The sequence below is a fragment of the Miniopterus natalensis genome, chromosome 2, assembly GCF_054644295.1.
Source record: "Miniopterus natalensis isolate mMinNat1 chromosome 2, mMinNat1.hap1, whole genome shotgun sequence".
Classification (NCBI taxonomy): domain Eukaryota; kingdom Metazoa; phylum Chordata; class Mammalia; order Chiroptera; family Miniopteridae; genus Miniopterus; species Miniopterus natalensis.
The window spans coordinates 74,768,340-74,784,586 of record NC_142082.1 but is presented as its reverse complement, the minus strand read 5'-3'; the positions used below and the strand labels follow the sequence as shown (position 1 = coordinate 74,784,586).

Below are 16,247 nucleotides of genomic sequence, written 5' to 3'. Positions count from 1 at the left end.
AAATTATTAAGAAATACCATAGGGGTAAAAAATGATATGAAGGCCTTCTAGTTAAAAATTAGTAGAGTGAAGTCAAATCAAAGAATCTCTCTCCTCCAATATCTAATGAAAGAAAAGAAAAAAATATCCCGATTAAGTGCTAGCACCAACACCAAATTTGAGAGATACTGAGTCTGAGAGTATTATCTTTTTTCTCTTCTTACTTGGAGGAAGTAGAAATTGTTGATGAGAAAGGGTAAAATGAAGGAAGGAAACAATTATAGCTAGCTTTCTGACAAACAGAGATTCCAGATTGGGGAACAATTTGAATCCCAACACAATCTGTTATAGAAACAGAATATGACTGCCACTAGAAGTGTTCTGTTTTAGAGTTCATTCTAACAAAACTCTCAGAACAACAAAGACACATATCATTCCAGATGAATTCTCCAATTTATCTGTCTCTGACTAAAAGTGTGTGTGCGCGCATGTGTGTACACACACACATATATACATATGTGTGTGTGTGTATATATATATGTGTGTGTGTATATATGTATGTGTGTATGTATATATGTGTGTGTGTACATTTAAAAAAAAAAGCCTGCTCTCATAGCTTTTTGCAGGAACACAAGTCACAGATAATAGGCAAAGTGAGTAAAGGGAGATTTATTCACACCACATCAAAGAAAACAGAATATCAGGTAAGGGTTGCCACATGAAGTTCTATTTACATGGGGGGGGGGGGGTGGCAGCAAAGAGATTATGCAAACATATTTTAGAAAAGAAAAAAAGAAAATATATAACAACAACATAGAAGGAGAAAAAATCAGATAGAAGCCCAATCTGAAAGATAGTCTATCGAAGAAAATGTCCTATGAGTCCTTGCACTAACTTAAAAAACCTATTTTATAAGAACAAGGAGCTAGACAACCTAAGAAAAACCTGAGAACTAAATAACACCACTACAAACATAGTTTAACTCAAAACAGAAGGCTTGAGATAAAATCAGTCAACACATAAGAAAAATACCAAAGATTAGAATAATATGAGAGAAGTCGAATGTAATTGAAAATTTTCTTTAAAGAAAAAAAATATGAAAGATAGTAAATGTGTAGGACAAAAACAATCCAAATAAGATAATTAATGTTTCTGAAACATAACAGAATATACAATAGTACCTAACTGAATAGAATTATATTTTAAAATGTAGTATGTTAAGATTTATCTGAAAGAAAGATAAAAGGGGAAACTTTGGGACCTGGAGAGGATTATGCTAAGTGACATAAGCCAGTCAGAGAAAGACAAGTACCACAGGATCTCACTCATATGTGGAATCTAATGAACAAAATAAACTGATGAACAAGATAGATACAGAGATAAAGAAGCATGGAGCAGTGGATGAATTTCAGAGAGAAGGTGGGGTGGGGAGTAGGTGGGGGAGAGAGATTAATCAAAGAATTTAGATGCATATCTGCATGACCTATGGACACAGACAATAGTGTGGAGAAGACCTCAGGGGGAGGGTGGATGCGGGGTGGAGGGGATCAATGGGGGGAAAAATGGGGACATCTGTAATACTTTCAACAATAATATAAAAAGGGGATACAGGGTCCCAAGAAAAACTAATACAAAATAATAAAAATCAAGAGATATCCTAGTTAAGGTACTGAATCTCAAATTTTAAAAAAATTCTATAAGCATTCAAGAAGTAAATGAGGAGGAGGAAATGAAGCTAGACTCAGATTTCTCAACAGCAATGTTCAACACCAGAAAACAGTATCCTTAGGAAGACAAACAAGATACAATAGGATACACAGCTAAGTTGTCCTTCAAGTATAAAGACTATAAACATGACTCACAAACATGCCAAACATAGGGAATGTGATGCCAAATATGATGCTTTTAAAAAAAACTCCTTCATAGTAAATTCCAGGTAAGAATGAATCAAAATAAAGAACAAAAAAGGAGAAATTAGAACTCAAAAATGGAGAACTTATGATGCAGGAATCACAATAATCACAGAATCCCTTTAAATATACAAGTGAGACTACATAAGTGTGATAATTAATAATTAATTGTAATCACAGAACAGAATATAAATGTTAGCATCTTTGATAACCTAATAGTAGCAATAAACTAAGCAAATCTGAAAGTATAGAACAAGGAGGTAACAACAGGAAGAATGAGAATAGAGGATTCTTTTTCTTCAAAGCAGATTAATATATATTGCTTTAAATCAAAACGCAAAGTTAAATAAAGACTCTAACCTCTTAATTTTTTCATACTTTTCCATAATGTTAGAGAAATATTTTAGGAATAATATGGTTTAAGTAATAAAACATTTATCTAAACTAAGCAATTCCCTCCATTTCTCTTATTTTTTCTGTAAAATTTGGGTAAAATTAATTTTTGTAATTTAAATGCAGCACTACAATACGATCCTATATTTAGAAAATTAATCTGTGAATGTAGTCATACACCCACCATTTTTACCAAAATGCATTCACAAAAATATACCTAAAATGACAATCCCATAACTTTTAACTATTCCTTTTCTTTAATTGACTACATTTATTGGGGTTACATTGGCTAATAAGATTATATAGGTTTCAGCCCTGGCTGAGTGGCTGAGTTGGTTAGAGCATCATACCGTACACTGAAAGGTTTTGGGTTCGATTCCCAGTCAGGGCACATACCCAGGTTGTGGGTTTGATCCCTGGTTGGAGCATGTACGGGAGGCAACCAATCGATGTTTCTCTCTCACATCAATGTTTCTCTCTCTCTCTCTAAAATCAATAAACATATCCTTGGGTGAGAATTTAAAAAAAGATTATATAGGCTTCAAGTGTACATTTCTATGATACATGTTCTGAATATTGCATTGTGTGCCCACCTCCCAAAGCCAAATCATCTTCACCATTATTTGGACCACTTTACCCTTTACTATCCCTCCACCCTCTTCCCACTAGCAACCACCATACCGTTGTCTATGTCTATGACTTTCAGTTTTATATTCCACATGAGTGAAATCATATGGTTCTTAGCTTTTTCTGACTTATTTTGCTTAGCATAATATTCTCAAGGTTCATGTATATGGTCATAAATGGCAGTATTTTATCTTTTCTTATGGTTGAGTAGTATTCCATTGTACATATGTACCACATCTTCTTTTTCAAATCATCTATCAAAGGATACTTTGGTTATTTCCACGTGTTGCCCACCATGAATAATGCTGCAATCAACATAGTGGTGCATATATCTTTGCAAATAATGTTTTCAAATTTTTCGGGTAGATACCCAGAAGAGGGGTTGCTGGGTCATATGGTAACTCTATTCTTAATTTTTTGAGGAGTCTTCATACAGTTTTCCATAGTGGCTCTACCAGTTTACATTCCCACCAGCAGTGAATGAGGGTTCCTTTTTCTCCACAGCCTCTCCAACACTTGCTATTATTTGTCTTGTTGATAGTAGCCATCTAACAGGTGTGAGGTGGTATCTCATTGTAGTTTTGATTTGCACTTCCCCAATGGCTGATGAAACTGAGCATCTTTTCATACATCTGTTGGCCATCTGTATGTCTTCTTGGGAGAAATGTCTGTTCAGGTCCTCTGCCTATTTTTTAATTGTATTGTTTGTTTGCTCGGCGCTGAGTTGTATTAGTTCTTTATATATTTTAGATATTAACCCCTTGTTGGAGATGTTGTTTGCAAATATCTTCTCCCAATTGGTTGGCTGCCTTTTGCTGTGCAGAAGCTTTTTAGTTTGACACAGTCCCATTCATTTACTTTTGCCTTTATTTCCCCTGCCTTTGGGGTCAAATTCATAACATCTTCTGATCCTAAGTTTAGTACCTATGTTTTCTTCTATGTAATTTATTGTTTCATATCTTATATTTAGGTTTCTGATCCATTTTGAAACAATTTTTGTACATGGTGACAAACTGTAGCCTAGTTTCATTATTTTGCATGTGGCTTTTCAATTTTCCCTGCACCATTAATTAAAGATGATTTTTCTCTATTGCATGTTTTTGGCTCCTTTGTCAAAAATTAATTGCTCAAATACATGTGGTTTTATTTCTGGGTTCTCAATTCTGTTCCATTGGTCTGTGTATATGTTTTTCTGCCAATATCATGCTGTTTTGATTATCATTGCTCTGTAGTATAATTTAAAGTCAGGTAGTGTGATACCTCGTTTAGTTCTTTCTTCTCAGGATTGCTTTGATTATTTGGAGTCTTTTGTTGTTCCATACAAACCTGATGATTTTTTGTTTCATTTCTTTAAAAAATGTCACTAGGATTCTGATGGGGATTGCATTAAATCTGTATATTGCTTTGGGTAATCCCATAATTTTAATGATTATTTCTGGATGGGTTTTGGGCAACTTTCCTGTTTTTCTTTGCATTTTGCTGTATTATTTGAATTCTTTTAAATAAGTATATATCATTTTTATAAAATCAGTAAGATCATTCTTTAAAAAAAATTGAAAGACAGGAGGAATGGATATTAAAAACAGAAATGAAATGAGATATTTCCAATGTTGCTTCCAGTATCAAAATTACAAGAACTTGCTAATAATTAACAAGCCACACAAAGAACTGTGGTTGATGGGGCAGGCGAGCGGGGGAGCAAAATTAAAAGAATAATTATTACATCTGAAATGTAAGCATGTAACAAACATAATGACTTTACCTTTAGCTAGTAAAAATGTGATCCAAGAAACTTTTAGCACCAACACAGAATTTATTTCAGTCGATATCCTAGTAAATAGAAAGGAGAAAAAAAATTTAGGATAGCTTTCTAAGTATACTTGTTTTTCACCTCTTTTAAAATTACAACCTGAGCTGATTATATAATAGAATACAGTCCATTTTAAATGCACAATTTACACATGAACTTACTATTTTGTCTGTTAGTGTTTATACCAAGGTATTTCTATTGTGCCCATAGTAGTAAACATTTTATTTAAAACACTGAATATCTCAATTCTAATTTTAAAAAATGTATAGGAAGTAGTATACTATACTGCACTTGGTTTCCAGTTACGTAATACTTTTCTGCTCTTTGTTTTCTAATTAAAATCAACATAGTAAGCAGAAAAATAGAGGTTTGGGTGATTTTAGTTTACCAATTTAACAATATCCCTTATTAATGTTTCCATAGTCATTCACTTGTTAGAATTAACCAGTGAAATGAATAATTAATAGTTAATTAATATACAATTTCCCTTTATATTAATCATCTTCAATACTACTACTTGAATGTGGCAGAAAATCTTATATACTACTCATTCTTTTTCCAAAAAAAAACCTTATAGAGATCTTACATGGGCATACTGTTAGAATATGTATTATAGGTTAAAAAAATAATTTGGAAATTTTAATATAAATTTTCATACTTATTCTTACACAAAAATTATGCTGAGTCTTAGGTAATAAAGCGCCTGGCCCTGGCCAGGTGGCTCAGTTGGTTGGAGCATCATCCAATACACAAAAGGTTCAATTCTCGATCAGGGCACATACCTAGGTTGTGGGTTCAATCCCCAGTCAGGGGGATATATGGGAGGCAACCAATCGATGTTTCTCTCTCATTCTCTCTCTCTCTTTCTCTCTCTCTCAAATCAACAAAAACATGTCCTAGGGTGAGGATTAAGAAAAAAAATTTGCCTTTACTAGACCCTCAATAAAAATTTAGTCAATGAATTTGCATTTTTCCCAGAGTTGATGATATACTGCACTGAATCAACTTCCACCTACTTATTTCTCCCTTATAGTAAAAGGAAAATATTTCATATGAATTTTCTTTATAAGAAGACAAATAATCTGCATAGGGCTTAAATCTATAACCTTACTTTATGAAGAATCATGCTATGATCAATGAAACTAACCCTGGCATTACCAACATGTTTGGTATCACTCCAGAAAAATCTTTTAAAAAAACAAAAAATGGTGAAAAATAACATGTACTGAACTACTTACAAACTGCTGGGCTGTGTCAAATATATAAGTTCACATGTCCTGAAAGGAAAAAATAATTATATTAAAACATTATGGCTGTTTTAAAAGTTACTTTGTAATTATTTTTGTAACTTAAATATCACTTTTATCATGTTTTATTAATCTTATTTTAAGAAGTATAAGTTTTAAAAACAAAAAAGTAAAGCATCATAAAACAAAGTTAAAGTAGATTTTTCCAACTATGACATTTCACACACATCATGGTATTATCTAATTACAAAAGGACTGGACTTCATACGTGCATTTGTAACTCAGAATACATTTGTAATTGAATCTTGATCTTCTTAGAATCCCAGATCAGGTCATAAAAGCCTGTTTAACTAATAGTGAAAGAAGCCAGTCACAAAAAGTATCTACATCAAAAATTTATATAGAGAAAACTGCTATCTTATAAAAAATAGTAATCAAGATTAAATTTTTTAAATTATAGAAAAAATGTTTAATGTCAAATGCATTGTTTTTATCATTTTGTAACTTAAAGTAACTCAGAATAAAATTCTCTATAGTGAAGATAATTACATTCTGTAGAAATCTGTGCTGTCAAATATGAATAAGCACCTATGAATACTGAACACCTGAAATGTGGCTAGTCCAAATAAAGTTGTGCTATAAACATAAATTGCACACTTACTAAGTATTCAAATATACTTAGTAAGAGAAAAAAATGTAAAATATCTCATTAATAACTTTTATATTGGCTTTGTATTTTCTTAATGAAATATAATTCACATAATATAAAATTCACTATTTTAAAGTGTATAAATTCAATAGCTTTTAGTACATTTACTTTTTTAGGCAACCATCATTACTATCTAATTCCAGAATATTTCTATCACCCCATAAAGAAACTCCATATGTAACAGCAGTTACTCCCCATTCCCTTCACTTCCCATTCCCTGGCAATCACTAATCTACTTCCTGTCTCTATGGATATGCCTACCTAAACATTTCATCAAATGGAATATGTGGCCTTTTGTGTCTAGCTTCTTTCACTTAGCTTAATGTTTTCAAGGCTCATTTATATTGTAGTAATAGTATTTTATTTTTCCTTTTATGGCTGAACAATATTCCCTCCTATGGATATATCACATTTGGTTTATCTTTTCATCAGTTGATGGATGGACATTTGGGTTGTTTTCACTTTTTGGCTATTGAGAATAATGCTATGAACCTTTGTGTACAAATTTTTTTGTGAATGATACATGTTGAAATGAGATATTTTAAGATATATGGGTTAAATAAAATGTTAAAATTAACTGCACTTGTTTGCTTTTATTTTTTGTTATGTAGCTACTAGAACATTTAAAATACATGTCTTGGATTATATTTCTATGAGACAGCATTAATATAGCTAATAATAGCTTTAAAGAACTACTGTTTATAAAGCACTTAGTATGTTCTAACAGGCAAGATAACCAGTGACATTATCTTAGTTGATTCTTATATTACCTTAAAAAGAAATCATTATCAGCTACATTTTACAGATTGAAACTGAGGTTTAGAGAAGTTAAGTATCTTTCCCTAACACACACAGTTAGTTGTAAAGAAAAAAATTAATATTCAGACCTAGATTTGTTTAGCTTTTCTAAAGTTATTATAATCACTACAGCATGTTGGCATATATATACATAGAGCATACCCTGAAATAAACAGGCTTTTCTATCACAGTTAATCTTCCCAATTGCTCTTCAGAAAAAGTACAAATAAAATTTAAAAACTCTGCCAAGCTACTTCGAGGCCAGTAAACACTAAATTATCTCATGTAACCAGTAAATAAAAATTGCAACCCCTTTTACAAACAACTGAGTGACTTCATAAGGCCAAACATGAATATATTACTCCCCTTAAACTCATTCAATGAGTCTCCACTATCTGCAGGGCAAAGTCTAAATTCACTATCAATCTGATCCCTTCCTACTTTTCAGCCATTAGCAATATCAAAATACATCATGCTATTGCTTTGCCTTTGTACACATACTAATCAGTCTGCCTAGGATGCTCTCAGTCCCAGTTCCCACACATTTTGCTTGGTAAGTTTGTCTAGCCTTTAAACCAGGAGTGGGGAACCGTTTTTCAGTCAAGGGCCATTTGGATATTTATAACATCATTTGCAGGCCATACAAAATTATCAACTTAAAAATTAGCTATGAAAAAAGCCCCTAGATTTACTGAATTGTGGTTGCCCTGGCAGGGCCAAACCAAGTGATTTTGCAGTCTGTATATGACCCACGGGCCGGATGTTCCCCACCCCTGCTTTAAACCCTATTCAGACATTGCCTTCTACAAGTTTTTCCTGATCAAAAGCACCCCATGCCCAGCCAGCATGGCTCAGTAGTTGAGCGCTGACCTATGATCCAGGAGATCCTGGTTTGATTCCCGGTCAGGGCACATGCCCGGGTTTCGGCTCCATCCCCAGTGAGGGAAGTGCAGCAGGCAGCCAATCAATGACTCTCATTATTGATATTTCTATCTCTCTCTCCCTCTCCCTTCCTCTCTCTGAAATCAATAAAACATCTTTTAAAAAAAAAAAGCACCCCATAATTACCTTAAACATACACAACATTTTGCTCACTATATACTTTCTACTTCTACAATATAATTTCTACTCTACAATAGGGTATTACATGCATTGCTTATTACACATTTTTATTAAAAAGTATACTTATTTACTGTAAGCTTCTTAATGATCACAGTGTCATATGATTTGTATCCCCAGCACCTAACATATAGCCAGGTACTAGGAGTCACCTAGTTAATGCTTATTGTAGTTTCTTAATATATTTGCAATAAAACAGCTGATAGCCTAAAATTTCTTAAAGTATATTCCACAAAACACTACTTCGAGAATACTTTAATTGATGTTAAATACATATAAACATATGTTAGTAGTCTAATAAATTTAGGAAATGCCTAACTCTACAGATTCTACAGATTTTATTATATAGGACTTCTAAGAACCTTGGATTGCCAATGTCAATTGTGATTCTTTAAGGGGGGGCATATGGTATGCAGATTTCCACAAATTTGGCCAGAAAATTAAAAAAACAGAAACAAAAAATTAACATTTATGGAAAGGCTACTATGTTTATGCCAGGTATTGGAATCAACATTGTCTATGCATTATCTCCATTTAATACATTAAAAAACCTAACAGTCCCTGGCTGGTAGCTCAGTTGGTTAAAGTGTCATCCCAATACACCAAGGCTGCAGGTCCCATCCCTGGTCAGGGCCCATACAAGAAACAACCAATGAATGCATCAATAAGTGGAACAACAAATCAATGTCTCTTTCTTTCTTTCTCTCTCTCTCCCTGCCCCTCCACACACACATACACTTCTTCTCTCTCTCTCTCAAATCAATCAAGCAATCAATAAAAAATATATTTAAAACACCTTAACAGAGTAGGCACTTTTATGAACTCAATTTACACTAAGCACTAAATTTAGATCATTCACCTGTCCAACCATCCAACCAAACTACTACTTTAAAGAAAATTTTTTGTGAACTCTTACCTTGTGTCCTATTTACTAACCTGAAATAATGAGTGTTTACACTGGCCTAAAGGGAATGGTACGCGGGAAGAAACTGAAAACTTCAGAATTGGCAATATAATATTCCATTTTCTAAGCTTCTTTTCTAACTTTCCCTTAGTTTCCAAGAGAATCATAAATACAATGCATCACTAGAAGGTGTGATGGGGAAAGAGGTAAAAGCACAAACAAATATCCAAGAAGATTTCCAATCTCATAAAGCAGAGCAAAACCTAGAAATATCCAGCTAAAATTATTACAGCAGGAAAAAAAATCAGGACTGTACTTCAAATCATTCTTACTAAAATTCTGTATCTAGAAAGAATCTGATGATTATTTCTGGTACCAGATTTTGAGATACCAGTCTTTACAGAATAGATTTTTCTTAAATAATTGGCGTAGAGAGTTTTTGCCTAATTTTTTATACAGGTAACACACACATAAGTTACTTATACAAAGTCACAGCTAACATTTTGGTACACTTCTTTCCAGTCGTTTAACTCAATGCATTAGTGTCTGGGTTTCTTCCTTCTGCTATTATAGTATATCAGCAATGTTAAATATTGCTTATTTAACATTAGAAAGGTTTTTTCCCATATTGACATTACTCATCAAATTTTAATTTATATTTATAGTATTTAATATTTAGATTATATTTATCTTATTGTTCATTTCAGTTGGGCATAAATAAAATTGTTTCCAATTTTTCAGTGGTATAAATAATGTTGTGATAAAAATCTATAAAGCTTTTTTGTATTTAGGATAACATTCTTAGGATAAGCTCCAAGATATGAATGATTAAAGTTCGTAAACAAATTTGAGACAGAAAAGCATTTAGAAAGTCCCTATGAGGTTAAAAAAAAAGGCAAGACAAAAATTATATATACAATATGACCTACTTTATGTAAAACAATATCCAAAGGAAAGAAATATTGCTTATCTCCAGTGTTAAAAGTTTGGGTCATTCATATTTTCTTATTTGTGCCATTCTGTGTTTTCTAAGTATTCTACAATTAATTTGCATTCCTTACGCAAATTACTTATTTTTTAATAATTACAAAATACTTTTAATTTTTCCCTTTTTTCCCTTGTGCAAACAGCTTCTACTCTACTCGAGAAAGACAAAAACCAGGAGCAAGAAAAATTCCTTCAAAAATCCTAGGCCAATCTTTCAGTTTTCTTTCCACTTTTTTCATTCTCCATCACACACCTTTGAAGTTTCACTGACATACCAACCAAAAAGAAGGAAAGGAAAAATAGTAGCATCCTTTTGAGAAGATGTTTCTTTTCAGCTCTACCTCTATACTCATTCTCCCCTGAATATATAATAAGAACATGCCTCTTTTTCCCTTCTCCCCTTACAACTGCTTATTTGGCTAAAGCGTTATTACTTTCATATTCTTTTATCCAAATGATATGAGCACCAAAATGAACACAGTAACAGGCACATGCCAAATTAAGGACTGTAGGAATGGGGATTTGGATGAAAAGTATATTAAAAACTTAACCCAAGATTATCTGAATTTCATTTTTTTCCCAGTTGAACAAAAAGTCATCTAAATCACTATGATTGTATTTTCTCTTTCCAAATTAAATCAGGCCATTAGGAAGAAGTTTAAATTTAGGTCACTCTTCCATCCAAAACTATAAGTCTTCTGGCAGAAAAAGCTAAAGTGGGAACTAAGCTAAAGTTTGGTAAAACCAGTGGAAACATAAAAAGACAGGAAAACAATTAATTTTGGAGGAAACATTCAGAATGCATATAACTGGATAAACAAAAAAGCTAAGAATTAATAAGAAACTTAGGGCAAAGGGGACAAGTTTAAAGGGTAATACCTAATAACTTTACTAAATATATAATAGTTCCCAGATAGAATCTAATCATGAACAATGACATGAAAAAGCAGGGTGTAATCCTAATAAAATTTTTACTTTACCTTTCTAATTTGCTGTAGAGCGCACACAATACATGATACTTCTTCAATAGTCTTGACATAGCATTATCAACTTTGGTACTGGTATCAATTTCTTTTAGTAAATCAAAAAATTTATAGACACTACAAAGGAAAGAATAGAAAAAAGTGAATCATAATTTTAAAAATTCATTTTATTTCATTTGCAAAGCATAGACATTTCAATTCAAAAGATTATTAGCTCTATACCAAATCACTATTACAACCTTTAGAAGGAATTATTCTTTTTATTTTCCTAGAATTTGAAGAGGAAATTAATGCACTATTCTTCAACCTATACCCCTATATCTATATACCTATGCTGACATTTATCATAAAAAATCTAAAAAAGGGTTATGAAAGACATATACATATATATTTATTTCTGTACTACCTACATGTTTTAAAACCATAAGTTCACATTCATTTATCCAATGTTGGAACTGACATAATGACAGTGAGAAAGCCTGGGATCCATTCATCTTTAATTTATTGACTCAATCACTCTCCCTGTATGTAACCACCTTCCATCTCCAAAGCTACCTACTCCCCGACATGGGTACTCTCCTCTCCTGTTCGGACTAACTCCCCATCCTGGACTGCCCTCAAGGGTAGTTACCAGACCCATTCATAGGCTATCCAGCAAGTAAAGAGTTATAGGTTTCATATCCAAAAATGTGCTGTACACTCAGGCATTTATCTTGAGAACTAGAAAAATAAAAGCTTCAGCTATCAGCAAGGGGCACAAAGCCCAAAAAGAAGACTATTAAAAGTTCCTTTGATATAGATGGGTTTAGGGCAGCCATGACAAGCTATATGGGAAAGCAAATAAAAGAGGGTAGAAATGATATGGAGTAGATGATCACAGTGCTACTTAGAAAAGAGAGTGGAGCAAATGTAGATACATCAAGGGGGGGAAAAATCAATGTTAGAATAGCATTTATTCAAGACTTATTCTCAGTTCCAGTTTTTATGAGACACATGGCATTACCTATCCATGGAGCACCCTAAAAACTGTAAACTGTTACTACATAGCCTTCTTTTTCTACGGTTAACTTACATGACTGTCTATTCCTTCTGTAGCCCTCCTCTGAAGGAAAAAAGAGAGGAAGGGTAGGGAAGCAGGCCAGCATAAAAAGCCATAACTAAGGCATATAGATCTGTAGGTAACTACACATTCTAGAGCAATGCTCCATGGACTGATACTGGTCTGTGAATTGTTTATCAGTCCACAATTAAATAAGTACAGAAATTGAGAGTATTTTATAGCAATTTGACACTAATTTTATACCTGCTGAATCTTACAATAAAAACTGTAGTCCTATGTCTAGTATGATTTTACTGTTTCATTTTGATTTATATCATATTTTTTTAAAATATCAGTCCATGACATATTGTAAATTAAAAAAAACTAAGTTCTTCACCAGAGCACATTTAAGAAATAATGGTCTAGATAACACTCCTGGATAGCTATCAGAATACTGAAAGATGCCTAAGAAAAAAGTTTACCAAATACATTACTATATTTATGGCATGCCCATTTATAAATCAGGATCGCTCTATGAATACTCAAGAAAAAAGTTTAGGAAAAGTTTTGCCAGAAAAATGCTTTCATTTTATAGATAAAAGATGAAATAGCCTTTCTATGAATAGCTATATAATATTGTATTACAGTCATCTGTCCCCACTCGGTCGAGTTTCTTGAGATCAGAGACTGTGTTTCACCTTTATATCATTAGAATCTAGTACAGTATCATAGTGCCTAATAGTTGTTTAAGTTTCTTTTTTTTTTCCTTTTTTTTTTTTTTTTTTTACTGTGGAGGACGGCAGACACTGGGGGGACAAGACTACAGAAGAAAAGAAATCAAGACCCCATCAGTGCCTAAGATTTTACAGACATTGACTATGAACAATAGTAAACCCTTGATCTTGTGCACCTCGATTTTTAAGACTTCAGATTTAATAGACAAAATTTCTGGTCCATGTGACATTACGTGAAAATTAACACCTTGTTAATTTTAAAATGCTTTTAACCAAGATTTGCTTATAATTAAATTAACATTATTTAATAAATTTTAGCAAATAGGCCATATGTTGGAAAAAACACTAGTAATTTTGCCGACATAAAGAAATATTACATATCCACAACTATAGTCTACATATTTAAATCCAAGTCACCACTCGTAAACAGTATTTAGCACATGATCACACCGCATCATGTGCAGTAACTGGTTCTGTTGTCGCACGGTGTGACTTTCTGCAGCAGTTTGAACACCTGCTGGCCAATGTTCCCACATGCACTAAGCCACGCCCCAGCCATGTGCATTTGTTTACTCTCAGTGACTGGTGAGTGCACCCATTTACTAGACCTATTCATTAAAAATTAAAAATTACTGTAATACATATAGAAAACTCTTCCGTGAAATTAAACGTTTCATACATAGTCAATTACACAAATGTGTCTACATAAGTAAAAACAGGTAAACTAGCAAATCTGTCAATTTTTTAACATATGCATTCAGAAAATCTACTTTATTATATAATGGACTTTGAACTTGAGACATCCACTCACCCAAATTAGTCCATTATATCGAGGTTTTACTGTATTTAAATCTCTATTCATTTTTAAGTTATTTAATTCTCATAAATCTCTAGAGTAGCTAATAATTTTCACTTCACAGATAAGAAATTTGAGATTAAAGGCTCAAGAATCTAGTCCAAGTCATACAGTTTATAAAATAACAGAGCCCAGATTTAAACACAGTGTATCTTAACCCAAACATCCATATTCTTTCCAATCTTCTAAAGCCACTAAAACATTTGCTGAATAAATAATTAATGTAAAAATTTACTTATATATTTAGATTACTTTTCAGCTACATAAAACTACTTTGGTTTAGTGGTTTTATTTAATAAAGTTAAACTATGAAAGCTCCAAGAGAAAAACCCATTATAATTCAATAGGTAAGCAATTTTCAACCTTTTTCATCTGACGGCACACATAAAATGACTAAAATTCTGTGGCACACCAAAAAATATTTTTTTGCTGATCTGACAAAAAACTTAGGTATAACTTTGATTCATTCACATTATTTGCCAATTTAAGGTAAAAGAGGTCAGTGCCCCTGACTAAATAGTCAGCAATTGCGTGTTTTAAAAATTCTTGCCACACACAATGAAACCTATTGTTGCAATAGGCTAAATATGAATACACAAGGCCTTTGTTTCCACTTTTTATATAGAGGTAGTAAGAAAAAGTATTACCAAAAAGTGAAACTATTTAATGAATCTCATTTAAATAAAACACCCATTATATTTAATTCTAGATGGCTTTATCCAAAAAGAAATATATACTATTATCTTTTTGGTAAAATTATTTACTGTTACATTTCATAAACATGCAGCAAATGAAATGATTGGAGTCTCAGAAGGCTTCCCAAGATAAAGTTCATGAGTTATTGGAACCAAATTAGTTAACCCTTCTTATAAGGTTTATAAGCTCAACAAAGAACATTAAGTAATTATTGGGACAAGTATTATAAAGGATATGCAACTGAATATAATCTCAGAAAGTATGTAACATCTTTTATGTTAAACAATCTTAAACTTTAATAAATCTTAACTAAATTCCTTTAAGATAACTCACGCTAGTTTTATAAAGGTTTTAATGCATAATAAAGCTACTTTATAAATCTTCACTTTTTCTGTCCATATTAGTGACAGCTACAATTAAGAAAGTTTAACGATAGAGAGAGACATGATGAAAATTTCCCCAGGACACAAACTACTACTATATTTTTAAGAAAGTGCAGCATAAATACACTTTCATTAAGGGCTCCACAAGAAAATGACAGTTCACTAGTTGACCTAAGTCCTTTGTGTTTTATTTAATTTTAACATTTCTTACTAATTCCCTAATGTTTATTAAGATGAAAGTTCAGATATAATTTCTTTAATGGTAGAAGTGATATTGATGTAAAAATTTTTACCTGGTTTCTATGTTTTTCTGTAGCTCAGTAAAAGTAAATGGCATCTCATCTAGGTCAACTGCTGCAATAAAGATACAGATGCCCCATAGTTCCTTTTTCTTCTGAATATAACTTTCCTGAAAACAAACAAAAAGGAAAAATTCAAATATTTCATTAAATCTTTCACACATTGAATACTGTGTGAAAATTGTGTTATATGGTAATTTTTTTATCCAGCATAACAAAAGTTTTTAAACCCTTATGATAGCATATACTTGAGAGTATTTGATTCTACACTAATAACACTTAAATTTTATATTGTAAGGCAAAAAAATACTAAAAAGATCAAAATGTTAAGTTACAATTTACTGTGGAAAACTTAGGGGTCAGTCAGTATATATTTGGAGTACATATTTTCTTTTTCAATAATCCAATGTCATCAAAGCCAAATTTAAAAATCTTAGAGTCTATAAAATAGTTTCAAAAAACAAACCCACTTTCTTATTTAATTAACCTCCCTTTGCCACTCATTCTTTTATCAACCTACTGATTCAAGAATATTTTAACAATGTGAAATTCATATCTGAGCCACAACTGCCTTCTCGAAAAATGAGAATTATAATACACACCTCACTTTGTAAGAATTAAATGAGATTATATATATAAAACCCTTAGCATAATGTCTGGCATATAATTAGTATTCAATTAGTGGTGGCTTTCATTATCAAAATATTTTTCATCATTAGAACATACACTTTTTCCCCTAAAAATGAATATTACTGTCCAAATATGTTGTTTTGT

At 32.1% G+C, this 16,247-nt stretch overlaps 1 protein-coding gene across 4 annotated transcripts in view; it reads right to left on the bottom strand.

The window, feature by feature from the left end:
• The window catches only part of RB1 (RB transcriptional corepressor 1), a 140,275-nt gene that overhangs the window by 88,569 nt on the left and 35,459 nt on the right, over positions 1-16,247 (bottom strand). For 3 of the 4 annotated variants that reach the window (XM_087814337.1, XM_087814338.1, XM_016205442.2), the window contains exons 3-6: positions 15,468-15,583; positions 11,464-11,583; positions 5,958-5,996; positions 4,672-4,739 (exon numbers count right to left, since the gene is read on the bottom strand). In XM_087814337.1, the coding sequence (XP_087670463.1) occupies positions 4,672-4,739; positions 5,958-5,996; positions 11,464-11,583; positions 15,468-15,583 (343 nt within the window). The remainder of the gene's footprint in view (positions 1-4,671; positions 4,740-5,957; positions 5,997-11,463; positions 11,584-15,467; positions 15,584-16,247) is intronic. The other variant, XM_016205443.2, reaches the window with a different exon arrangement.